We start from the raw sequence: 27,015 nt of genomic DNA, 5'->3' as shown, positions 1-27,015 counted from the left end.
ATGGAAATCACAAGCGAAGCCCAGATGAGTCTCCTGATTCTTTTCAGACTTACAGGTGCTTCAAGGTAGCTTATCTTTTATAATCCTCCTGCCCAATCCTCCAGTGTCTAAATGGCTGACAAGAAAGGACAAACCAAGTTGCATGGGGGCTCTTAGACTGTACCTCCAATCCAGTCTGAATGGCAGTAGCTGTTTGATATGTCTGCAGGATCATTTTTCACCATAAACTGAGCAACCCTGGGCATGCACAAGGCTAAGCAGAGCATACTCCACTGATATTGCCCATCTGCTGATGACTGAGCAGGAATAAATAGGGTAGTGTGGTTAGCTGGCTTTGGGCCGATAGTGGAACACTTGAATTTATATAATGCTTTTCTTAAGAGTTTGGATGATTTCAGCATATAACCCCCAAATACTTACCACAAATGTGATTGCTGGCTAGTATCCTCACCATATTGACCACTGTATTTCTGCATGTGCTGTAGAGGGAAGTGCGGAACAGATGAGGCTCGTTAACCAGGGAAGGGAGCTCATCCAGAAGGAAAACACTCATTCTAAACCTCTGCTGCCTTGTGGGATATCTTCAGGAGAAGGAAAAGCTAAGGAATAAACCTTACACAAATCTGAAGTGGAGTCCCGACGATGGCTGGATGGTGCCTCCTTCCGGCAACTCCTGCAGCCAAGTTGGTGCCAAACATATCACTCTGTTTTCCTTTGGATCACATCAGCAAGGCTAAGAGGGGAGGGGGTCTTGTTGTCTGGCTAGCCCAGTGCCTCCATACACACTGTCCAGGATTGCACCCTGAGATCACTTTGGTGCTGATAATGCAGTGGTTTGATTTCACCCCTGGAGGCACACTTGTCTCTCGAGACAGACAGATGCCAACAACATTACATATGAGTGTCTAAAGTTGCAAGATCAGGGCTTGGCTTAAACCGTGAATTTACCACCAGTGTAAACCATGGAATTCCAAGCCACAGCTCATGCTCTTAACCAGCATGCTGCACCAGATCAGTTATTCAAAAAGCTGCAGGACAGTGAAGTCATCATTAACTACCACCTCACTTACTGATTTGTGTGGGAGCAATTTTTCATATTTTGCACTCAAACATGAAACGAGGCATTTATTCCCTGTCTAGGACATGCAACAACTATTCATTGATTTGGGCCCAATTCATACAGCCAGCCACATGGTAGGTTACCCAAGTTACTGTTTAGTGGTGGTCCCACAATGTTAATCATTTGAGTAGACCAGTTAGATCAAAAGGTTTTTACTATGCAAAATTTTCAGTAGTCTAGCAATGTGATAAGTACCAGCAGAATGACATGAAGAGCTATTGCACTCAGTAACTTTCCAGCAGGGCTAGCTTTGTAGCTGAAATCATGCCATTGTGCCTTTTTGGCAGCTCAGATACTTTCCACTTACTCTAGATTGTAAGGTACAGTAGCTATTGCTGTTTGGATGCTCCTAAGCTGCTTTAACTTTAACATCATCATCATTTATACCCCACCCATCTGGCTTGGAAAACCCAGCCACTCTGTGTGGCTTACACAATATCTAAAAACATAACAATATCAAGCATTTATTTTATTTAAAAAAATGCAACTCCCAGCCACCTGTGGTTAAGGTATACTGATGATTGTATTACCACAGCAGTGCTTAAATTCTCAATTAATGAGTAACTAGTGTGGGTCATAAGGAAATGTGAGGAAAACTGCATAAGCATTACTAGGAATAGCGTGGAAGTCCAAAGTAACTAACGCATCAATAATTGTAACCTGTGTGACTTATCCCTTTGAACAGTGAGCCACAATATATTTTCCCAGCATCTCATCCGATTTGAACCAGTTTTGAGCTGAGTTATGCAGTGATTCGTACCCAACCCCTATCAGTTAAGTGTATAACTTCTATTCAAGCTTAAGATCTTTGGAGCCTGCTAAAACGATCAACTCTCCAAACTTTGCAGTGGCCAAGAAGCCTTGGAAGAAGAGGAAGGGGAGCTCGGGGGAAAAAACAAAACACTCTCCAAACTTCAATGTAGGATATGGGTAAGACAATTCATTGCCTTGAATAAAAGTACAGTATTTTCAAACATGATTTTTTTTTCTCTTTTTATTGCTGTTAATTCAAGGAAAGATGCTGCATAAAATCCAATTTGTTCTAGAAATATAAGTGAGCTTTCCCATACATAACATTTCAAATATCAAAGTATATGGTAAACATACAAATAAAGAGAAGGCAACATACCTCCCATTTACAGTACAGTATCTGAAATCATAAAGTTCCATAAAGTAAACTGGCAGATAATTGAGAATGAAGTCCACTGGTGCTTTCAACACCCTCACTAAACTCAAAAGCAATTATTTCATTTTAATATGGTCCAACATACCCAGAGCAAATAAAAGTACTTTTTATAACGGAGATAATTTCCTATACTAATTTTCTTTTTTAAATTAAAGCTCTCATCTACCCCTTTACTCCCTTCACTTTCAAAATATATTGGTGCTATAAATATAAATGCTATCTATGAAGAAATGTAGTAAATCAAGCTTCTTCAAGTTTCTTGTTTAGCAATTAGAAATGAAATGAAAACTGTTTTGACTGCTTCCCATCTGCTGCATATCTTCTTTTTTTAAAGCAAAAACCTACATTTCTTCTATGAATTGTGATACCTGTGGGTACACAAAGGATGGTAGTTCAGTGTTGATCTCAACAGTCAAAAGCTTTCTTCCAGATAAACTCAGTGCACTTAAGAAATCAAATATTATCTGGAAGCAATTTAGTACACCTTGGCTTTTAGAAATAAAATACAGCAGTGTTAAACTTTGTGATATAACATGATCAATCTTTACACTCATCAGAACCTTTCACATTATATCGTGATCACACAGTGGTAAAATTGTCATAAGAAAGTGACATTGCTATTTGGTAGACTGGTTCTAGTATACAAATACCCGACGGTTCTGTAGAATACATAGATTTTTGACCAGATTGAAATAAACCAGTTACATTCTAACACAACACTGTAACAGTCTAAAGGGGGAAGATGTTAAAAATCAAGTCATTTTTGTATCAACAATGTAGAGTATATGTTTAATAAAGGTATTTGCTGCCAACTGTCATTACAAATGCAGACACACAAACTAAGGCATTCATACCAGTTACACAATTTGAACCAACAGGCTTAAAAAAAAAATACTACAACAGAAGTAAAATTGTTCAACGTATTTCTATTTTAGAAATCAGTTAAAGGTCCACACACAGCTTTAAGCCTTCCCCATCCTATGTTTTATTTGTTTCTTTTAGGCACATATAAGCTCTTTATTTTTGTCCGTTTCCGCACATGTACTATTGTGAATTTCCAGACTCTCAAAAAAGCAAGCAATGCCCCCATCAGATCAAAAGCATAGGAATTTACTAGAGTTACGGGCCAGAAATAAACGGCTGAACATCAATCCAGTCCCATGGAGAGATAATGACCCAGCAAAAGGTGGGAAAGAACAATAGCAGCACGAGGAAATGAGGGCAAGGGGAAGGTGGCTTGTGTGAGAGCATGCTCCAATTACCCCTTTCAACCGTATGGCTGTTCAACCAGTGTAGTCAGAGGTTAAATGACCTTTCCTTTAAAATAATAATAATAATAATAATAATAATAATAATAATAATGCAGTAAACATTGCATATCTTCAGTGCAAAAGTCTATTCATTCAAATACTCTTTTGATTGATTGGCCGAGATAGCAACATGCTTTATGCAAGTCAGACCAGGAGCAAAACCACTTTCTTCCTTTGTATTACAACAGACATTCACGAGCAATGAAAAAATGCAAAAGAAAAAAATAAAATAAACACACACAAGGAATCTCTCAAATCCAAAGAACTCCCCAGACTTCCCAACCTTCATTTTGGTATGTAGGCAATGTTTACTTGGTTTCAGTCAGCAGAATCCAACGTATCATTAGAAGGGGGTGGGGGAGGTGCATATCTCAATCTGTAAGTGCCTAGAACAGGAAAAAGAACTTACTAAGTCACTGCTTACACTTAATAATAAAGTTATAAGAAAACCTACAAAACCCCCCCAAATGAACATACCCTTCCTCAAATCCTATTCTTCCATCCAAATGGAAGCTACATCTATATAACCTGCCTAGAAGACAGATTTTAGATAAAAGTCTTAAGACAGTTTCTTCCAAACAAACAAACAAACAAGCATACAGTATACTGGACTTAACAACTGCAGAGCAATTCCACCTATTTCAATGGGACTACTCTAGAGCACATAGCTTCAGACTACCAAACTGATCTTCTCTGTTCAAGTTTTACCAGATATAAACACACACACCAAAAAAACAAAAACAAACAAACAACAACAACCCCCAAGGGGTGGAAATGGATAAATTACAGTTACAAATATTAAAAAGAATACTGCTATAAAACAGATGGCACCCAACATTTTAATGCTTTATCCACACATTTTGAAATGTCTAATCAGTCACATTAACAGGGAGAGGGAGATTTGTTTGTTTGTTTTTCTAAGTTATGCATAGGGGTAAGTGAGTGGTTGGTTTTAAGTTCATAACACGTAAAGCATGTGTAAATTACCAACTTAAAAAACTATGTTTTGTTTTGTAACTGCTTTGAGATGTGCTACTAATGAGATACAGAGTCACATTTTAGCAGTGCAAAAATCTAATAAACCAGGGAAGTGCACGGCTAGTTTCATTTGCTATTCCCTTACTGGTGCCGTGTGACCCAGTTTTTTGCTTGGTTATCTATGAATGCCATTATGACAAAGTAACTTATTTGGGCCCAATTACAAGCTCTTAGATGGCATTACTGACAATCATGCATACACACATACACACACACACACACAGTCATACAACCCACAGATAGCAGGATGGGAGCAGCAGGGTCAAGAATAGAAGCTAAGTGAATTCAGAAGCAACCATGTTGGGAGTTAGGATTACCTTGTTGACTGGCCTCCAAAGATGACTGCTTACAGTCCTGTGCATAGTGCCCACTAACACCACAATTATAACAGGACACATTCCCATTCTTCTTGGGCCCTGATCCATTAGTATTGGCAACTACATTTGAAGCTTGGTACACAGGGAACAACCTCCCATATCCTGCCATTTGCTGCATACCGTAGTTGGTTTGGCTCCCCATTACGGGGTCATGCATCAGATGCCCGTTTGCATATGAGGCCCGAGGCACGAAAAAAGGAATCTGTGCTCCATTGGTTTGATGTGGTTGGTTGAGGTAGCTACCACTGCAAAGTGATGGCAGAGGGATGAAAGATGGAACTCGGTAGAACTGTCCGTGAAGTGGATTGGTATAAATGTAACTGTTAATCTGAAGACTTCCATTGGTCCCACAGCTGCATCTGCGACCACAAGACCCACACGGCCCGCAAGGCCCAGACCCCAACTGCGGTGGAGACAAGAGAGTCCCACTGGCGTTACTATTTCCAACAGCATTAATGTAGGATGTGCTGTCACTCTGGGCGGTGCTGTGTGTTAAAGCAGGGCTCGGACTGGGTGCAGGTCCCGGTGTGTGGGTAGGTATTGCAGGAGGAGCAGTAGGCTGGACCTGACTAGCACACAGACCAGATGATGGAGGCGGTGGTGGTGTTGATGCCACAGTGTTCAGCACAGTCGTACTCTGATTGGGCAACACACTGGTAGCATGAAGAGTCACTGGAACAGGAAACGGAGCTGGTGGAAGTGCTGTGGAGAGGCCAGCTGCAGGAACAACTACTTTTAGACTGGGAGGTTGAGGGATCACTCCTGCGTTTCCCTCAACATGAGGCACCATTTGATTTAAGCCCATCACATGGGGTGAAGGTTTTGAGATTGGGTCTGTAGTAGGAACTGTGGGTCCGTGAAAGTTACCTGGGTTGTGGACTGGGATAAAGGCAGTGTTTGGTGATCCAATACTTAAGTTTCCAGTTTGTTGCTGTGGTCCACTAACTGCACAATTTTCAGACGGCGCCTGCGGTGAAGATATCTTCATTCTGTGTATTGCTAGATGCAATGCAGGGCTACCAGACTGGACCGCGGGCGGGAGGAAAGTGGTAGACAAAGGTGAAGACAGAAGTTCAACATGCTTCTCAGGTTCACCAGCGGAGCCCATTCCAACAGGAGCTGCATTTGCAACCACCATTCCCAAAGTTTTCCCATCAGCAGATATGGGTGGTGGGACTACAGTTTCAGGCTTCTGTGCGCCATTGTGCACCACGTAGTGCAGAGCAGGTAAAAAGGAAATGTGCTGAAACTGTGGATTCAAAGGATCCTCTACGATATTCCCATTGTCTGATCTCACTGAAATCTGTGCAGGTGACTTATTGAGGTCCGTAGCACCATAACCAGCAAATCTCATCACATTTTGGTTCCCAGAATCTTCAGAATTGCTATCTGTGTCTGTGGGGAAACAGGGTATAATTAAGCACTTAAACATTAAGGGTTCTATAAACAATATTTTCCAGACCTAGCCACTTCAAATAGCTTTAAAAGGACTAATGATACAATTAAAAAAAAAATATGGGGGCGGGGATAGAGACAGACAGGTAGATTTATACTGATGATGGCTCCTTGCTATTTTTCAGTTTCCCATTTCTTGCTCACAGCATCCAACTTTGTACCACAATTGAAAACTACAAAAATCACCATATGGCATATTATGTCATCATTTGAGCACCTTTAAAATATGCTTGCCCTGGAAAGGCACTTCAGCTCACAATTATTCAACTGCACTGTGAATATAATTATCTCTTATTTAGTTTATGTTAATGAGAAGTGGGTAGTCCTTTTATCTGTGAAACAGTCGTGGCATTTGTAAATAAAATTTGAGTATCTTGAATAGACACATCAAATGGTATTCAGCTAACTAACTGTATGAGCAGAATGACTTCCTTTTGTTTAATGGTTTATTCCTATCCTCCATCACACCATCCCAAAATCTGTCCAGAAGATTTAGGGGGCACATGGAGGAGGGAGAAGTCCTGTTGTACAAGGGAAGTTGTTCTGCTCATGCAATGAGGTACCGTATTTTCCAGCGTATAAGACTGGGCGTATAAGACAACCCCCAACTTTTCCAGTTAAAATATAGAGTTTGAGATATACTTGACCGCAGATTCTCCACCCAGCGTATAAGACGAACCCCAACTTTTGAGAAGATTTTCCTGGATTAAAAAGTAGTCTTATACACCAGAATATACAGTACATAGCACTATACTGAATACAACCCAGGAAATACATGTTGGTTAGAGCATGGTGCTGATAATGCCAAGGTTGCAGGTTCAATCCCCATATGGGACAGCTGTGTATTCCTGTATAGCAGGGGATTGGACTAAATGATCTGCAGGGTCCATTCCAACTCTACAGTTCTATGAAATAATTACTTTCTCATTTACATTACTAAAGTAATGCAATTTGCCAAACTTGCATATTATGTATTACAACCTTAAATATATAATTTGCTTTTTAAAAACATTTTAAATGACTGAAAATAAAGTCAGTAAGTTTAAGTGATTTTGAAAAGCAAATTATATATTTAAGGTTGTAATACATAATATGCAAGTTTGGCAAATTACATCAATTCAAGAACAGATAAGGCAATTCAGATTTTGTGGGACTTGAGTAAAGCTTGAAGCCCAGCTCTGACTAAGCCTATATTTCTTTTCAAGCCTTTTCTCTCAGGAACCCACAATACATACAAGCAAAGATTACTGCATTGCAGGGGACTGGACTAGATGGCCCTTGGGGCCACTTCCAACTCTACAATTCTGCTTAAATTAAGTCTATTTTTAATGACCAATATAAAGCAAGAGTTGTCAATGACACTAACAGAGAGTAGAGATTTGTTAGTATATGAGGCAGATGGAATGGATGTGCAGAATAGTCACCTCTTCATCCATGGGTTCAGAAGAGGCATTTAAAGCCAATCAGAATATAGTTACAGAGGTAAGAAAAAGAAGTTATTGCACAAGATTAGGTGCAGGTTACATTGTGGTATGATATTCTAAACCTTTGCAAAGATGTCCTGCAGTTTTCACAAATACATTTATGGTTTAGTTAGACAAGTGCTCCCAAACAGGGAGGGAGAAAAGATCTAAGAGGAAGGCTGTTCCCCCTCTGTGCAGAGGAATCCAGATTTTAAAACTTCTGTTAGAATGTATAATATAATACCTAGTTATCAGTGGAGTTGCTGAGGCTATTTCTGGTGTCCTTGACCTAGGCACACCAATCCAAGTGAAAGGAGAAGCACACTAAAGGAATTATATATATACTCTTATTATTTTAAAAGTACAGATATACAACCTCTGTCTTTTTCGTCTTCACTTTCAAAGCTTTCCCTTCCATCATGCCGTGGACTAGAAGGAGAACTGTAACTCTCTGAAGAGGTTTCTCCACATGTGTCATGTCCCATTGTAATGTCTAAATTTGAATCTAGAAGAGATTTCATTTCAGCAAAGGTTACCACTAAACATGGTCAATTAATTAAAATGCATATTAACTTGCCATTTTCTGCAACTTTCACCTGCTACCTAGTTGATAGCTCCCTGAAGTCAAGTCCATAGTAAGGATCTTTTGTTTGTTATCCAATAGTAAAAGACAAGAACCTTTACACAACTGCACAATGCCACTGCCATGATATACCAGAATCTACGGCTGAATTTCAAAGAGCTACTTTAGACACAATGGCCATGGACATGAACAGTGGGAGCTTTTTACTTCCTCTCTTTGAACAGTTAATCTCCCCACCATGTAAGAGTGCTGCTCAAAGTCCTCTGATTCAAAAGTAAGCAACAGAGGGCTGGTGTTCAATCCAATTCAATTTTGCATCATCATCATCATCCTGAGCACCCACACGATACATCCTGTCCTATCTATACATGGGATTTCCATTGTTTAAGTAATTATCTGGGCAGTTCTAAGCAGGGTTCTGCACCAATGCAGGGCCAACTCTGGGAATATTCTAGAACATGGGTAGGCAAACTAAGGCCCAGGGACCGGATCTGGCCCAATCGCCTTTAAATCCGGTCCAGGAATCAGCGTGTTTTTACATGACTAGAAAGTGTCCTTTTATTTAAAATGCATCTCTGGGTTATTTGTGGGGCATAGGAGTTTGTTCATCCCCCCCCCAAAAAAATAGTCCGGGCCCCCCACAAGGTCTGAGGGACAGTGGACTGGCCCCCTGCTGAAAAAGTTTGCTGACCACTCTTTAGGCCAGGTTGCTAACACTTACGTTTCCTCCTCTTTAGAGGACCTTATTATATGCATGTGACTTAAGCTGTACCTATGGCAACCTGAAGAACACAACTGGCTTGCTGACCCCTGTAAGAGGATGCAGGTATCCCTAGGTTCGAAAACAGGCTGTGAAAGACACGCTCTGCCAAATGTTACATCAGCTTTTGCAAGTACGCAGCAGCACACCTTTTAAAGAGGTATTTCTATTCACAACACACACACACACACGAGAGAGAGAGAGAGAGAGAGAGAGAGAGAGAGAGAGAGAGAGAGAATATAGCCATTCTCCAGATACTATAATGCCCGAGTCTAGGCAGAATCTATTACTTGGTAGCTAGCCATCAAGAGCATTGGAGGTTGGTTGGAATCAGACATCTTAAGATTGACATAACAAATGAAATAGATATCCTTCCAGAACTGCTTTCAGGACTCATTAAGAGGATCAAAAGAAGCAGTTTGCCATTTCAGATCTTCCTCTAGACCAGGGGTCAGCAAACTTACCGCGCCTTGGGCCGGTGTCTCCAGCGCTGATCGCATGGCAGGCTGGAGGGCAGGGGAGCGTGTGCCCATACAAGTGCACACACGCTATTTCCGGCGCACTTCCAAGTCAGAGGAGCACCGGAAATAGCTTGTGTGCATGTGCACAGGCCTCCTTCAACCCGGATGTGCACTGGAAATAACACTTGCACATGGGCACAAGCTATTTCTGGTGCTCCTCTGACCCAGAAGTGGCCAGCCGCGCTGTGCCGGTAAGAGCGGGTGGCGGGGGTTGCTTCGGGCCGGATAAATGAGTCCCTGGGGCTTTATCCAGCCCACAGGCCTTAGTTTGGAGACCTCTGATCTAGACCTTACACCGGTGCCATGTATTCAAGTATCACCTTGGAGTCAGGTGACTGGAGTTGGGGATTGGGGAGAGATGAAACATAGTCCCTTTACAGTACTTGCAGCCATTTCCCCACGGCAGCGTTTCAAGTGGAAAAGTGACCATGTCAGGCTCGTTTTTATCTGTTAACATAGGGAACAGCCTACCATATGCCATTCACCGACACAAACCAAAGCACTGGTGGTTCCCATCCAGATTGGTACTCTCTACTAACACCTTGATAGCCACAGCACCTTTTGAACACCACACTCCCAGTCGTTCAATAGACACACAGGACAACTAGATTAAATTACAGACTGAAAGAAAAACGAATTCTATCTCTTAGCTAGAATAAAGGGGGAAAGCTTCTCTAATTTAATGAAAGTGAAGAACAGTCAAAAAGAGCATTCACAATGATCAGAGAACTGGGAGCACTCATTTTGCCCTTCAAGTTCCACAGACAGTATAAGATGTCCTCTCAAGTAGTGGGGCACAAGCCTAGTTAAAGTTCTAGAATGATTCCAGAAATGACTCTGTGCAAGTGCAGTATCCATACACGGAACTAACAATGGGAAAGACCATGAAGAAGACTTCTGGCAATTTTCAGAGAATCTTAATATTTTCCTGCCCTATCAGTTCATCTTGCCATATAATCATCCGTATGCAGTATGCATAAATGGATTAATGTATAAATCAAAGAATTTAAGACATGAGTGGGGAGTCTCGGGCCCAGTAGCAAATCATGACCCTCAAGGCCTGTGTCCAGCACTTGAGACTCTCCTTAGGCCATTCCCTCTCCCAGGTCACAACCCTCAATGTCCATGCTCTGCACTCTTCCGAGTGTATTCCTTTAACTGTGATGCTGTCGCTTGATTTCCTGGATCAAGAGATACGCGTGTATAGAAACCTCTGATATTTGCACGGCTGTAATGTAGCCTACTGTAGAAAGGTAAGAGCCACATCCACTGATCCACCAGCTTTTGTCCCTGGCCCTGCCTATAATTGGCACTGACAGAGAAGCTACTCCAATGAACTTGAAAAATCTCAGTTTCCTACCTCTTACTGTTCCTGGGTGGAGGTGACCATCAGCGACTCTCATACAGCTAGTTCTGATGGTAAACCGGGTGTCAGTTCTCTTTATTTTATCTCTGTGTGAGAATACAAACATAGTTCAATTTTCAAAATAAGTGGTCATAAAGTCTCTCATAGGACCACGAGGTTAGTATTTTCAATTCAACTTCAAAATTATTCAAGGATATGGATTGTGCTATACAAAACTCAAAAGTTTTTAAACTTTTGGTTTAACATGACCGTAGTTACTGGTACACATGCATATATTAATATATGTTAGTACATTGCATCATATTAACAAATTGTATTTTGTATGTCTAGGCAAACCTCTGATTAGGCTATTAGATAGTAAGTCAACATCTGCATGAAAGACCTGGTGTGCATATCACGGTAAGCCACCGTAAGGTCACATCCACACCATACACAAAGAATCTTAGACACTGCAATTTGCTGAAGAAGTGAGAAGCAGTTGTGAGGGGTGTATTACAATCCCCAGGATTCTTTGAGGTAAACCATGACTGTTGAAGTGGTATAAATGTGCTTTAAATATATGGATGTGTGGATGTGACCTAATAAACAATCAATGACGTACTGTGAATGAGCATTGTGCTATTGCATGCTGCTCAATTGCTGCTACTTTATTCTATCTACCTTGCCTGGAGTTGGAAGAAACACACCATAAACTTGGCTAATTGTGTGTGAACCAGTGATCGTGATCTGTTTCTCTCCAAACAAACCTGCAAGCGGAAGCCATGGTTTGTACTGTTTACCACTCATAGTAAACAAACAAACAAACAAAAAAACTCATAGTAAATTCTGAAAAAGATCAGCTTTGAAATTTGAATGCTATACTTAATGGCTATATTTTGATAAATGCATAAGCAATATTCTGTTTCTTTTTAAAGTGTAGTACTTACTTTTCTGGTTGAAACTTTCCTTTCTTCTTGCTCATTACAGGCAAAATTCTCTTCTCCCCTGTGTACTAGAGAACGAAAGAGCAGATCAAAAGCCTCCCACTTCAGAGACCGACAAATGTACAACTACACTTAGACCAAAGGAGCAACGTTGACACCAAGTTATTTTCCTCCCACGTAACAGTTCGTTATTTGGAATGAGATGGAAAAGTTCTCATTTTTCTTTGCTTATGCTCTGCTGGTGTTCCAGCACACTTAAGGAACCTCTCTGTCTTAACTGAGTCAAATAAATATTTGCATATGAAATATCTTTGAAAGTCCTATCTAAGCTTAAACATGCAGCATTTCCATTGCTTAAAAATGGGAATGACATACAAGGCTTTCACTGCTTAAAATTGTGGCTAGTCAACTGGAAGATGGGATGCAGATCATCTGACACTCATCTTAAAATAACCCAGGGAGTGGCACAATTCAATTCAAAAGCAGAAGACTATAGATAATGGTTTCAGCTCTTTTTGCTTTTCACCAACATTCAAATGAAGAAGAGCACTATCTAAGTTTTTTTTTTTAATGCACACATGGTACTTATGAAACTGTCATGTTCCCTTCCATGAACCTTGTAAATTTTGCAAAAGCCTCTGGGTCATGTTTCTGCTCTCTGCAGCTTGCCCCATCCTGCCCACTGCTCTACTCCTTCCGTCCCTTTGAAATGGTACTGCTGGCACCTGTCACTCAGCCTATGGGGGTAAGAGGTTTGTGAAAAGTGGTGTAATTCATCACCAGCACTAACTGTCACTCCAGAGAGGTTTTATTAAAAACAAAACACGTGAATTCAATGGGGTTCTGTTGCCACTCAAGAAATATGTGCTTTTAAGACACATCAAATAAATACCTGATCAAGTAATGTGCAATGTTCTGGATGCTGCTGAACAGCACAGCCTTTTCTTCTCCAGTCTGCCACACCGTTATGTTCAGAATTTATGTTGAAGCCATCCAGCGAAGAACATTTAGTATTAACTGTGCTGTTATAAGAAATACATGAGTTTATGTCACTGAAAGCACCTCTAACATTTCATCCAGGAAAATGTCCACCCATGCACAACCCACAAGGCTAGTTCTTTTTACTAAATTTCAGAGACTGCATTTCTGTAGATAGACACTAATCTGCACACTTGGGACAAAGTAGCAACTGCATTTGTTAATTCACTGATTTCACCTCCCTAAGCACTGGTATGCCTGAGCCTTTAAAAACTGAGATATTTAATCCTCTGCCTGCTATTTGTTGTCTTATTTTGTATGTTTTTCTTTTTATATTGTATTGCAACATTGAAAATCTTAATACAAATTATTACATAAACAAACTGGGAATCTTCCAAACAGGCAGCAGCACACATTGTTCTGCCAGTCTTAAAAAGCTAGGTTAGCAAGTGTCTTCAAGGTAATTATTGTGCATCAATAACACTGTGATACATTGTTGAAAGAGCACTGCAGCCAAGCTAATATGGGCTACCACACCAGAGATGGCTGAAGAGATTAGACAGTGGCAATGTGTGCAAGTAAAAAGTCAGTGAAGTGTGCTCATTCAAGAGGTCCTTTCAATCCTTGCTCATGTTAATTTTTCTTCAAATGGCTGTGTGAAGAAATAAGACTGTCTGCTATTTTGTGCTGGGGGTTTTAAAATTGTAAAATGGTTTCTTTTCGTCTCAAAGGCACTTGTGCATTGGAGGTCAAATGCTCATAGGAAGGTTAAAAGTACAAGGAGATGTTTTGCTCAGCAAGTTGTTTGCAGCAGTCAGAAGTTTAAGAGGGGATTTCAAGGAAGCCAGAAAAATTACTATCTTCTGACAGCGGCAAGGCTGTGTATTAGCTATAACAAGGAAAAGAAGAAGTGTCAACAACTTTTCAATAGTTATTGAAAGTTTGGGACGTCAAAATAATGTAAGGAAGACAGGATGGTATCACATTTATGGAAAAATGGATCCTGTTATGTTATAGAATTTGGAAGTATGGAGTAATTTACAACCATGTAAATATGATTACGTTCACAACAATATTCATGTTGACACAAACATTTCTCATTTTTATAATAATAATATGCACAGACTATTTTTATTGTAATATTGTAAACATTTAAAAAGTGTGTTGCTCATTAACTGTGCACAGGAAGATAAAATACCTACCATAGGAACTTGGCAATTAACAGGAAATGGAAATTTAATCAAGACTCTATTCTCTAGATGGTCTAGAGCAGGCCTGTCCATCTCCCAAGAAACTGTTATCTACTCCCAGTATTAAAAAAAAAACTGGCAGTGATCTACCCATTGTCATTGAGGATTGTTGAGCTTTTTTGGGGGAGTTGACCACAGTTGCTGAGCTTTTTTAAAGGGGAAATAACATCAATAGCTCAACTCAAATGCCACAGCTAACAAGAGCAGGCAGCGCTAACGGCAATCATACACCTGCTTGATGCGATGGAGGGACAGAGCGAGGGAGGGCGGGGGGGGGGAGGAAACATTCATTCTGGAGTTTTTTTAATCCCGCAATTGACAGGGATCACCAGGGGATCTACCTGTCGATCGCAGTCAACTGGTTGCACATGTTTGGTCTAGAGAGATGGTCTACAGAGTTATGCTAGAAAATAGTGACTGAAGAGCTGAATGAAAGCTGGAATTGTGGAAAGTTGAGCACTGCAGCAAAAAGGAATATGAAGAATTAAAGTATTGGCTTAGTTAGGGACACAACCTAGAACAGGGATTGCTGCATGCATTTATTTCTGTTACTTACTCAAACTGTAAATATACGTTTTGTCCATGGCTTACTAAAATCTTAAGTGAAAGTATCGTTTGTTTTTGAAAAACTTCATCTGAAACCTTGTTATTCACCCCACAACCAAATAGAGTGTGGTTTGCCATTCTAGCCAGTGTTGGGAGTAGGCTGGTTGAATTAAAGTCCAGAAGTTTAAAGGACTTCTCTGTGGAAGGCAGATATCCACTTGGTGGCAGCAGTGAATTAAAAAAAGGGGGGCAGGTTTGGTTTAACTGGTTTGTCTCCCTTCCCATGGTACATGATTTAGCCCTTGTCTTCACAGATGCTGTTTCCTTGAATTATATGTAGAAAGAAAACTGTACTGTAGCAAAATTTTCCTGATACTAAACATAAGATTTACAATTTGCCACAAGAGGTTCCCTAGCAATTTCTTAACAACAGTATGGCAGATATTCCCCCCCCCTCAAAAAACCCAAGCATCAAATGGGTTAGTTTAAATGAGAAAATAACAAGGACCTACTTCGTAATAGGACATTTCCCATTATGTTTCTTGTGAATCACTGTGTGCTGTATCATTTCTGGATAGGAAAGAATAGTAAAAACATTATTGATCAAGTTAATTTTAATTAACCAGAGTGGCTGGGGCAACCCAGTCAAATGGGTGGGGTATAAATAATAAAATTTCATCCCTGGACCTCTGCATTTTCACAAGAGCAAAAATACTACTATAATGGGGTAAGGGGGGCAGCATAATGAACTGCAAGTTCATTTTGAACTGTATGCTTACCTTCCTCCTGACTTGAAGCTTCTGAGCTGTCCTCCTTGAAATGTTCCGGTAGCTTAGATGTCTTCAGAGAAGATTGGAGATTATCTGGAAGGTAAGCATCATTGAACAACTTCAAAAGGTATTACTCAAAAGGTTAATTTTAACAGCTACCTAGTTTTACAAAGGGCTGTAGAAAATTTGAAGTTATGGGGAGTATACCTTGCAGCTACTTGCATTAATTTGCTTCTAGACTCCATGGCAGCTTAACCAGTCTAACATTAGGAGCATTTAGAGAACTCCTGTACTAGTTTGGTGTGACGGATAAAATTATGTATTTGAAAGGAGAACTATATACGTTCCAAAGCCTCTCATACATACACTCTCCTCCTTGTCCTTGGTTTAGAAGTCCTTGTCTGCCAATACTGCAGCAAGTTAATTTTATTGTAAAACAGTAAGTTGATAATTTTAGCTGGTTATCTGTTCTTAATATGCTAATCTCTAAAACTGCTAAGGACCTGACAGGATGGCTCCGCTTACACCATCTGTTTTCAGTTGTCATTTAATTTCATATCTTCTTTTTTACTGGCTAGCTTTCAAGATACAGTATATCATTAGATAGCTTATGTCAACCATCCATTCATTTTTTTTGGGGGGGGGTGGATGTATACTCCAAAGAGCATGCAAAATAACATACAAAGGCCCCTCTCCATGAGCTCCCTCCACAGGTGGTCTAGAGGATGGCAACCTGAGAATGGGTCTTTTCAGGAGTGGCTCCATGCTCGTAGAAGCTTCTCCCCTGGGAAGTTTGCCTGGTGCCATCATTACATATTGTGAGGTACCACGCAAAAACAGTTCTTTTCTACCAACCCTTTGGCTTTTAACTATCTGCGGCTTCCTTTAGTGAGTGGGATGTTTTAATTCTGCCCTTTAAAAATACAAAATGTCTTTTAGATTTTTCTGTGATGTTTATAAATACAAATTCTTGTAAATGCATCACTCAACAGCAGTACATCCACTGAAGATTTTAAATTAAAAATGCAACAATGAAACTGTTTAAAGGCTAGCATTATAGGATCAGTCAACTATGTTGATAAAGCACGTGATGGCATTTCTGAAGCCTGGAATTAGATGACATCCGTTTTACAAAGTTTAAAGGCTTAGGAGAGTTTATAGCTTTCTACTGAGCGTATGTCTGCACCTCAAAACTTAAAAGGGCCAGGAGATGGGCAGGCTGTAGCATTCAAAATTTAGTGGCTATTATCAAATCTTGATACACCAGTCTGCACACTGTCTCAGTTACATCTATTAATCCTACTGAAGTCAATGTAAGTGTATCTTAAATATAAGTGTGTAAGCTTATCTGATACAAACACTTTGTATTAATTTGTAAATCAATCAGAAGTGTGTTTAGAAGGTTCTTACTGTGCACATGCAAAGCCTCCGAGGACAGAGATTGAAAGAAGCTGTTTACTCTTTGATTCTGCAGAAAAGCTTGAGATGTTGTTGAAAACAGCTGCCTAAAAATAAAAAGAAAGTAAACAATCCAATCAAGGTTACCTTAATCTATATATTACTTTTTCATTCATTCAACTTTGCTTTCATTTAAACCCAAACCAAACACCCAGAATTGGAATGTGAACTAGCTCCCCACAAAAAAATGAGGGGAGAGATTCCATCAGGCAAGGCCTTCTTCCACCTGCCTTGCTCCACTCTCTAGTCTCTGCTTCTCAATTTGCATTGTATTATTTTATGTACTGTGGCTTGCTGTTCTTTTATTGATTATAGTTTAGAAATTATTTATTGTAACTGTTGAGTGGATTTCTGTTTAACTTTTATATGTTGATATTATTATTTTATACTACTCTAATAATTGTTGAATGTTACTTTTGATGTAGGCTGCTTATTTTAAAGTTTTGTTTTATTATCACATTTTTGTATTGTATTAGATTGTTAGAAGATGTACATTTTTTTGTTTCTTCAGCTTGTAAACCACCTTGAGTATTGTAAGATAGAAAGACGGTATACAAATAAAAAAATGAAATGAAATAAAATATATTATTCCGATAACTCTTCCCTGTTAAGATCTGTATTTAAAAACCAAATTTCAAAATATGATTCTACCCATTTCTAATTCGTATCCTAGTTTGGGTAGGGGTACAGATGGAAGTGAATTTCTAAGTTTATGTTAAAACACTAACGCTTGACCCAGAATAAGAACTGCATTACACATTACGTTGCGACAAAGCCAAGTTTGGCATGACATGTACACACAATGGACAGGTACAGTTTATTTCAGGTGTCTGGTACAAGACAGAGCCATGCCTCTCCTGCCCAACAGGATAAAATGATAAAGCAAGAAGGTAATAACTACTCTAAAATGTCAGAAACAAGAGTGGTGACTCAGCAGAATGCATAGTAATTCTCATGTCCATATCTTATGTGTTGGATGCAACACTTGCATAGGTCCTGTACTCTATGGGCCCATGTCTTATGGTCTGCAATGCATATAAGAACTAATAGCATTGGATTTCATTCATATTGGCACTCTATTTAGAATAGGTCAAAGGCCTAACAGGATATAAACATTTTTAGCGCTCACTCAAAAAAGTCAGAAGAGGCGAAACAAAATTCTTTGGAGAGGATATTCCAAAGATGCAGGAACACAAATGTTCTCGCCAAGTGAGGAATGGAAAAGTTATATGCTCCCCTTCCTTCCTCCTTCTACAAAAGTAACAAACTCGGCATTCTTAGGATTCTGGGGACACCAGTTTGAATATGCAGTTTAACTACAGCTATGCAGACTTAGCAATGCCTTGTTTTCGGATCTGAAGTTGCACAACTATAATCCCATGGGTGCAGATTAGGGGAAAGGGGTGAAGCTCAGTGATACATCACATGTTTTGCATGCAAAGTGTCCCAGATTCAATTGCTTGCACCTCCATTCCTCCATTCCCTGGCATGGAAAAGATTCTCGTCTAAAAACCTGGAGAGCCACTGCCAGTCAGTGTAAACAATACTGAACTAGATATAACAATGTTCTGATTTGGTAGAAGGTGTCTTCCTATGTGAATCTCTAGTTTAAAAAGATTAATGACAAGCATAATATGGAAGGTGAGAACACCACATCAAAATTAATATGGTAAACACCATATTAATTTCCTCAAACTATTACCTTATCATGGGTTCAAAGTCTAAGTGTCGCCTTTCTTCTTGCTTCTGGAACCCTTGATTTAGTGCTCCTAAAATAGTATTGTCAAATGCTTCAGAAGAAAGTTCCTTTGGAAGCTGGTGAGAGGGATAATGTTAATTATTGGCAGATAAAAGCAATTTGTATCAAAGTAGTCATGCAAATCATCATAAGGCGGCTACAGCTCTTCTATGCTCTATCAGCAGTGGCTTATGTCCAATGCAGCACTTTTAAGAGAACATTTTAGAAGGCTATCAGAGCTCATGTCTTCATACAAGTCAGTCATACTGCAGTGATGATTATAAGTCAATTGACACTTTGTAGCAATCACCATCTTGCTGTCCCTAGTTCAGACGTGAAAAAGAGCTCTCACAAGGACTATGATCCCTGCACCATAGGAATATCCACTTCCACCCGGCTTTCCCAATACTGAGCTCCTCTCATCTATAACATTCCTATGCCCTCCGATTCCCAAGGCTACAATCCCTCCCTACAAATCCTAAAGCACTGTTATATAGATATGTCCTACTAGAGACAAATTCTCTAAAGCTCCAGAGGTTTAGTACATGGGAGCAACCTGCCTGGAAATTTTCCTCGCTCAGCCATGGAAGTGGCAGTTTAGCTATTCCGATATTTGCCACTTTAGATGTAGAGATTGCAGAGATAGAGGACTTCAAATGGTTCCACCAAATTGACTCTAATACTAGACTGTATTGATATATATGTATGTATGTATGTATGTATGTAGTTATTGCTGAAACAAGCAGTCCCTGCTTGCTAAGTTACTTCCAGCTAACAACTTGAAATTGTTGCTTCCTAACCAATCTAAACTGTCAACATTCTGTAATAAGCACAACTCAAATTGCATATAACATCTGAACATGTTCACCCTGTGTGTGTGTCTGGTTTTTTTTTTAAGTCACTGGAAAAATAGTAGCTTTTCAGTTCTACCTTGAAGACCATATACATAAATCTCAAGCTAGCTTTGTACCTTTGAATATAGAACTGCAATAAGCTGCTTGTTTTTATAATACAATCCCTTTCAAATACTTACTTTTAGTAGAAATTCCTGTAAATCTTGATGTGTTTTTGTTACACAGGATATAGAATGATCAGACCAGATTACCTGATGAAAAAGAAAATATAATTATATAGCCATACATTGCTTTTACAGGGTACCATGGCAGATTTGATACCAACGTTCCATGTAATCAAGGTAGCCTTTCCCAACCTGTTGCCTTCTAGACTAAGTTCAATCAGCCTGTTGGGGAAGCCACTTTTAGAAACAGAAGGTATTCTAGCATTCCCAAACATGATAATAAGACAGATACAAGCTTGAATCTCATCCCAAAACTAATTTCATTTAGTGTAATATCCAACCTCTAAACCATTGCCCTGACATATTATAGTAAGTTAACTGAACATGTATCAAGTACTCTTTATATATAGTACTTGATTCATGATTGCTCTATCCTCCAAATGGTATGACTAATAGAGGATAAATCTTTTTATCCAAATTAGCATTTTTAGTTGGGAAATATCAACTTCATATATATTACGGTGCACAAATTAGCCGATTTCAAACTGCACATTCAATTTGACTGTAAGCATTTCTGTTTTAATATAACAAGGCAACAGTGTTTTCAGAATGAATTACAATACTCATACAACAAACTGCTATAAAAAACTCTGAATCTATGCATAGGTAAGTGTTGCTTGATTAAGCAAGAACATCCATCTGACATTTTAAGCCTTTTCTGATGTTTTCTTATATTTTTAGACCACCCTTCAATCAAGCTTCTTAAGGCAATGCACAAACATTGTAATGAATTACAATAGCAAAATCTCAGTATTTTATATCCTAAATAACTCTGAACTGCAATCAAAGCAAGTATTTGTAGCCCACAGATTGATCACTTACTTTGAAAGTATACTCCAGATGTTTGTCAGCTCTTTTCCTTGGTACTCCTTTCAGCATTATCTTTTCAATATGAACAGCTGAAAAACACGAACTGGAAATGTAAAAATGTTCAACAGTTCACAAGTACTTTTCATGATTTCACCTCTCTGTATTAGGTACTTGCCCATGTTGCTAAAACACTAGAAGGCTGGACCTGGAATTAGATATTTGGAAACAGCACATCACTGCTTCTTTTTAACTACAGTATATGGTTTTTCAAAGTCTTCAATTTACTACCCATCAATACCACTGTGCAATGGGAGCTAGTCTTCTGTTGCCCAGTGTATGCTGATCCAACTATATCTGCATAGGCTACACAGCGGTATCTGCCAAAATGAATTGTTAAAGGCCTATTTGCACTAATTCATTTGACTTCAAACTGTTTTACAGCTCAGCAACCCAAGAAATCAGGAAGCCAGAATTAATTAAATCATGAGTTATCTCTCAATAACCTTGAAGAAGTTCCAGGTATTTCTGGAGAATTAGTGTAAAAAGGACAATTCCACATTTTTATACAACTACTTCTGTCCTCCTACACAATGAAGACATTGACTGGGACATCTTTTATCAAATGTAACAGCTCTCAATTCCCCTTACTCATTATGAAATGAAGAACAGCAAGGAGAAGAGAAGACAGAACAGAAGCAAGGTAGTTACCACAACATGGGAACACATTCCCACCTAATATTCAATTGCAATATACTTGGCTGGACTGCACTGCAAAAGGGGCAATGAACCTGTAAAACCATATCCAGTCATACCTCTTTTGAAGAGTGTTTTAAGTATTTTGTAGCATTACAATCCTCCCCCACTTAATGAAACACAATAGGCCTAGTCCCAAGACAAGAAAAAGTCAGACTTCATTAATTTTTGAACCATAGTTCCTTTTAACCTAAACAGATTGAACGCAACTACATTTATTTATTTTAAAAATATGTGCACGCTTATACCGCTTTGTGTTTAAACACTAGTCTAGTAGCAACAGGAAACAAGGAATTCCATACAGGCAAGTCATAAGGCCAGCAGAAAAGCGGCTAAGTTCTTTTTCCATCCTCTGCATGCAGCACATAAATAAACTGGACTACCAGGAGGAAAGCCCTCTTTTCTACACCCAGTATAGAAATGTAGTGGGATGCTGCCGAAGGGTTCTGTCCCTCCTCTGCCAACTCCCAGCAATTTCTAATCCATTAACTGTACTTAAGAGGTATTTTAATTAGCTCCTGTTAAAAAGCTTTGCAATAGCAAAAATGGATATTCCTAGTTTGTGAATTTCATCAACTGGAACTACCAATTTAAGTTGGGGGGGGGCAGGGAGATGATTCTGATTATTTTCCACTGCCAGAGACGTGATGTAGCATATCTGTTTGATTTATGTAACAAAAGCAAATATACAAATGCAGTCAAAGTGAAGGATTTGATCAGAAAAAAATGAATCAATGGAGGCATACTCAGTGTGCCTTAAATGTTATAATCAAACAAATGCAAAGCTTTATGTTGAAATTATGTTATTGGTTTATAAATATTTAAACACATGGCAACTTATTAACACTCACTGCCCATATTAGCAATTTAAGAAAAAATGGAAGACACGGAAAATACACCATTTTAGCATACCTAAAGAGCTGTGCACATAAATGTTTCTAAGGAATAGTCTTTTGAAAAAGATAATTGTAACTTGGTTTTTTATATTTGATTGATGCTCTATTACAATTGCCCAATTTGACTTTGATTCATTTTTTATTATACCAATTGATATTACGAAAGCTTGTTGTTGTTCAATCGTGTCCAACTCTTCGTGACCCCATGGACCAGAGCACGCCAGGCACCCCTATCTTTCACTGCCTCCCACAGTTTGGCCAAACTCATACTAGTCGCTTCGAGAACACTGTCCAACCATCTCATCCTCTGTCGTCCCCTTCTCCTTGTGCCCTCCATCTTTCCCAACATCAGGGTCTTTTCTAGGGCGTCTTCTCTTCTCATGAGGTGGCCAAAGTACTGAAGCCTCAACTTTAGGATCTGTCCTTCTAGTGAGCATTACGAATGGGGTGTTTTTAGTGGAACAACATAACAGTGGAAACATCACCACAAACTGAGAGCAAAAGACATAAAAAAGGGGGGGGGACTTTGCTAATCCTTTAGCTACTCAAAATATGAGATTTTGATCTACATACCTTCTTGTTGTGGTCTGTGGGAGGCTACCATATGTTTATCATGAAGTGCTGCCCTTTGTTCAAGTAAACCGCTCTCATTCCTTGCCATGCAGTTATGAGAAAAGTTCTAAATTGAGGAAAAGAAATAAAAATATTAAATATAAATCTGATTACATTTAGTGATATAAAAGTATGATAGTAGAAAGACAACAGGAAACAACATGCATGTGAAAAATAATGCAAAATGCATTATATATGCAACTTTGTTCTTGTTTAGTCGTGTCTGACTCTTTGTGGTGAGTCTACCTGAGGAAAGCATTCCACAAGCGGGAAGCCAACGCAGAAATGTTACTACCCACCGGACCTCTCGTGGAAGGGCCTCAAGATGATTGCAGAGTCTAGGTTGGTTCATACGAGAGGTAGCCCTTGAGGTACTGCGGTCCTGCGCCATTTAAGGCTTTATAGGTCAAAACCAGCACTCTGAATTGGGCTCAGAAACTAACTGGCAGCCAGTGCAGCTGGGCCAGAATTGGAATTGTATGCTTAGTCTTAATCTGGTGAGCAAATTGGCCACTTAATTCTGCAACAGCTGAAGTTTCCAAACAGCCTACAGAGGCAGCCCCACATACAAAGCATTGTAGCAATCTAATCTAGAGGTTACTAGAGCATAGACAACAGAAGTGAGGCTATCCCTGTCCAGACAGGGACGCAGCTGGGCCACCAGTCAAAGCTGATGGAAGGAACTCCATGGGACTGAGACTACCTAAGCCTCAAACAAAAGCAACAGATCCAGAAGTACCCGCAAGCTGTGTACTCGCTCCTTTGGTGGGACTTTAACCCAATGAAAAGCAGGCAACCTCCCATCCATCTGGTCTAGGGAACCACCAACAGTGCCTCAGTCTTGTCTGGATTAAGATCCAGTTGGTTGGCTCTCATCCAGTCCATTACTGAGACAAGATATCAGTCCAGCATATCAACTGTAAAGGAGATGTAAAGGTGCAGCAGAGCTGTGTGTCCTCAGTAGATTGCTGATAACACACGCCAAAACTCTGGATGACCCAACCCAACTCAGCAGTTTCATGTAGATGTTGAACAGTATGGGGGATAAAACTGAACCTTGAGGAACCTCACATTTTAACCTCTGGTTCTGCCTGAGAAATCCATTTCAAACATGAGGGTACCTCCCCAATTCGACTTCCTTTCTGATTTCTCTGGAATTGTCACTCCCCTCATCCACCATTGCAACCTTCCCCAACCTAGTGTTAACAGATGTTCAATTCCAAAATAAACAGCACCATGTACTTTTGTGTATATAAACAAAGTACGTGTAATGGAACCATATTCTTCTTCTGTCTAACCTGCCTCAATTTTCCTCCCCTTCCATGTGCCTGTAAGCCCTTGGGCTAGGAACCTGTCACATCTGTTCTTCGAAAAACGGACAGATGGTGCTATATCAATGAAATAATTATAATAATTTTTTTTAAAAATGTATGGAGTGAAGACAAATGTTTTATTTTCTCTCAAAATACTAAAATGTAGGGTCCCATGTTCAGAAACTGCATACTGGACTAATAGTTTTACAGTGCCACACTTCAGTTGTGAAGAACACACTGAACACTTATCTTTCTCCTCCTCACTTATTCAATGGATTATAACTATTTTGACATTCATAATGTATAACAGAAAACAACAATCGCAAAAATAACCCGATCAGGTGCAGTTTCACATCTGAAACTTGCTTAAATTGTAACACAATTAGAGGAAAGAAATGGTGCTTGCTTTTGCTGCCCTGATGCTAAACATACTTGGGAATAAGCACCATTTTGTTTTAGAAAAGGATAATTTATATATAAAATAAAGATATAGTAATTAAATGCTCATCTGTAACCATGTATGTGTAATGACCCCAGTGTGTGTGTGGGGGGGGGGAATTGTTTCTATGGCAACTAGCATCAAACTTGGTGAGCCCCAGCATGCCCAACACCAGTCCAGGTGCTGATAGCAGCCTTGTTTACCATTAAACTTCATCCCGTCACTCTCTGGATTTTTTTTCCCCTCCTTCCTCTTAGTGTGGTGTCCTTGACTTTGGCCCTGGGGCGCAGACCTAGATGTAGCACTGTATCATATGCTCAGAACAAATGTGGGAAAAGATATTGCCATCATTTGCTGAGGCATTTTGGCTCTTTCACCACTGGCAACAGGAAATCCCATTTCAACTGTGCAAGGACTTTTAAGTTACACCTGCAAATCCTTTTGCTTGTATGTTGATGCAAACTTTCTATGCCCTCATGAAAATAGCAGGCTTGCTTTAGAAATAGAAAATGAAGTTCTAAATGGGAGTTAGTACCTCAAGCCTCCTGCAAATTTGCCTCAACTTCTGATTTTCATGCTCTTCTAATTCTGCGCCACCAGGTCTAAACCACAGCCATTGCATGTACCAGTTGCATGGTCACATATCCAGCAACGTTTATTTAAACTAATCCCCCCCAATATCCTGCCTTTCTGCGCAACACACAAAAATATTTTGTGGAAAAGCAGCGGTGAGACAATGGGAAACTCCCTTACTTCCAGGAGCAGAGGGATAAATTGGGTCAGCTCATCCTGTTAAGGGCAAGAGGACCTACTGCAGCAGACACACACACTGCAGCTCACCCCCCACGGACTGAGTTTTTCCCCCGCCCACCAGATTCCTCCTCCGCCGCAACTAAAGGGCCACTTTGAGGAAGGGATGGAGCGCGGAGGGCCTCTAGCAGCTCACCCCCCAACTCTAGACACTGTTATGTCACAAGGAGAAGTTCTTCCGGGCGCCTGTGCAGCAGGCGAGAGCACGGGGGGGGGGGTGGCGGCTCGGGAAGACTCCATTCATGAGGCGTGGGAGGGGGGATTAGCAAGAGGCGGGGGCGGGCTATGCGAGAGACGTGTGTTTCTCTCTCTCTCTCTCTTTTTCGCTCCGCGCGTTCAAAGCGGCGCCCTTACCCGACCCCCGCGGCAGGTGAGCCCGTCCGCGTCCTCCGCGTCGTCGCGGCAAAGGGCCCTCCGCAGCCGCTCCAGGTGCTCCCGGAGGGTGACCCTCTGGTGGAAGGAGAAAGCCGGGTGCAGGGATGCCATGGTGAAGAGCAGCAGCAGCTCCTCCTGGGCCACCGGACCCAGGCCCTCTTCCGACGACGACGCCTTTTCCTCGCCTCTCCCCGATGCCGCCGCCGCCGCTTCCTCCTCTTCGCCGCCGGGCCGGCAGCTCTGCAGGATGGCGTCCACGCGAGGCAGCAGCCGGTGCAGCCGGCTGGCTGCCTCTCGGTTCTCGGAGCCCAGCAGCGCCAAGTACACGATGAGCTTGGAGCGCACGGCCGGGTCGCGGAAGTCGCTGCCCCCCGGCGGTGGGGCAGGAGCAGCCGGAGGCGGGGAAGCAGAGGCTACGGCGGCGGCGCCCGGTGGGGAAGGCGGCGTCGGCGCGAGGGGTTGCGGCGGCTGCTGCTGCTGCGCCTGGGCGGAGGGGTTCCCGGTGGCCGCCGGGGCGGCGTCTCCTCCGTTGGCCTTGGCCTCGGAGTCCCTCAGGCAGTGGTAGTCCTTTCGGGCCAGCTCCTCCAGGCAAGAGCCCAGGAAGCGCAGCTCGAGCGGGTTGAGCAGGTCCAGCAGCCCCACGGCGAACTCCAGCCGCTGAGAGGAGCCCAGCGCCAGGCCGAACCACTCGTAGACCGCCTCGCGGGCGCCGCCGGCCGAGCAGCCGCAGAGGCACCGCAGAGGGAGAGGCGGAGGCAGTCCTCCGGGGCCCGGGGAAGCGGCCGCACCTGAGCCGCCGCCGCCGCCGCTTCGGCGAGGGTGGCAGGCCATGCCGCCAACCGCCGCTCCTTCGCCGCCGCCGTCGTCCGCCTCCTGGTGGCTCATCGTTTGCCGTTGCTGCTGCTGCTGCTGCTGCTTCACCGGCAGCTTCATCTTCAGCATCCTCGGCGCGATGGGGGGGGGGAGGAGCGAGCGAGCGGGCGAGGCGGCGCCGCCGTCAGGAGCCGCCGCTGCCGCTCATGGCCCTCCTTCACCGAGCAGGAAACCTGAGGCGCTCGCTGAGGAGTCTGCGATGGCGGCGGCGGCT

At 41.3% G+C, this 27,015-nt stretch overlaps 1 protein-coding gene across 1 annotated transcript; it reads right to left on the bottom strand.

Annotated features, from left to right (window-relative positions):
- Positions 1-3,668: 3,668 nt before the first annotated feature.
- ZCCHC2 (zinc finger CCHC-type containing 2) lies at positions 3,669-27,015 on the bottom strand. Its single transcript, XM_033154435.1, has 14 exons — positions 25,908-27,015; positions 22,953-23,058; positions 20,743-20,819; positions 19,876-19,947; positions 18,807-18,919; positions 17,057-17,151; positions 15,656-15,739; positions 15,389-15,446; positions 12,995-13,124; positions 12,106-12,170; positions 11,174-11,265; positions 8,326-8,454; positions 4,972-6,426; positions 3,669-4,002 (listed from the first exon to the last, which is right to left on the bottom strand). Exons 1-14 carry the CDS (start codon positions 26,868-26,870, stop codon positions 3,935-3,937), a joined length of 3,507 nt encoding a protein of 1,168 aa, XP_033010326.1. The 5' UTR covers positions 26,871-27,015; the 3' UTR covers positions 3,669-3,934.

Source organism: Lacerta agilis, chromosome 7 (assembly GCF_009819535.1).
Source record: "Lacerta agilis isolate rLacAgi1 chromosome 7, rLacAgi1.pri, whole genome shotgun sequence".
In the NCBI taxonomy this organism is placed as follows: domain Eukaryota; kingdom Metazoa; phylum Chordata; class Lepidosauria; order Squamata; family Lacertidae; genus Lacerta; species Lacerta agilis.
This window is presented reverse-complemented; position numbering and strand designations above follow the sequence as displayed.

Excerpts from the sequence above, each read along its gene's own strand:
- ZCCHC2 (XM_033154435.1), bottom strand. The coding sequence starts at position 26,870 with ATGCTGAAGATGAAGCTGCCGGTGAAGCAGCAGCAGCAGCAGCAGCAA. Across the intron at positions 17,152-18,806 it reads GACTTTGAACCCATGATAAG|GCAGCTGTTTTCAACAACAT; the intron begins GTAATAGTTTGA and ends TTTTATTTTTAG. Across the intron at positions 13,125-15,388 it reads GGGAAATGTCCTATTACGAA|CACAGTTAATACTAAATGTT; the intron begins GTAGGTCCTTGT and ends TTCTTATAACAG.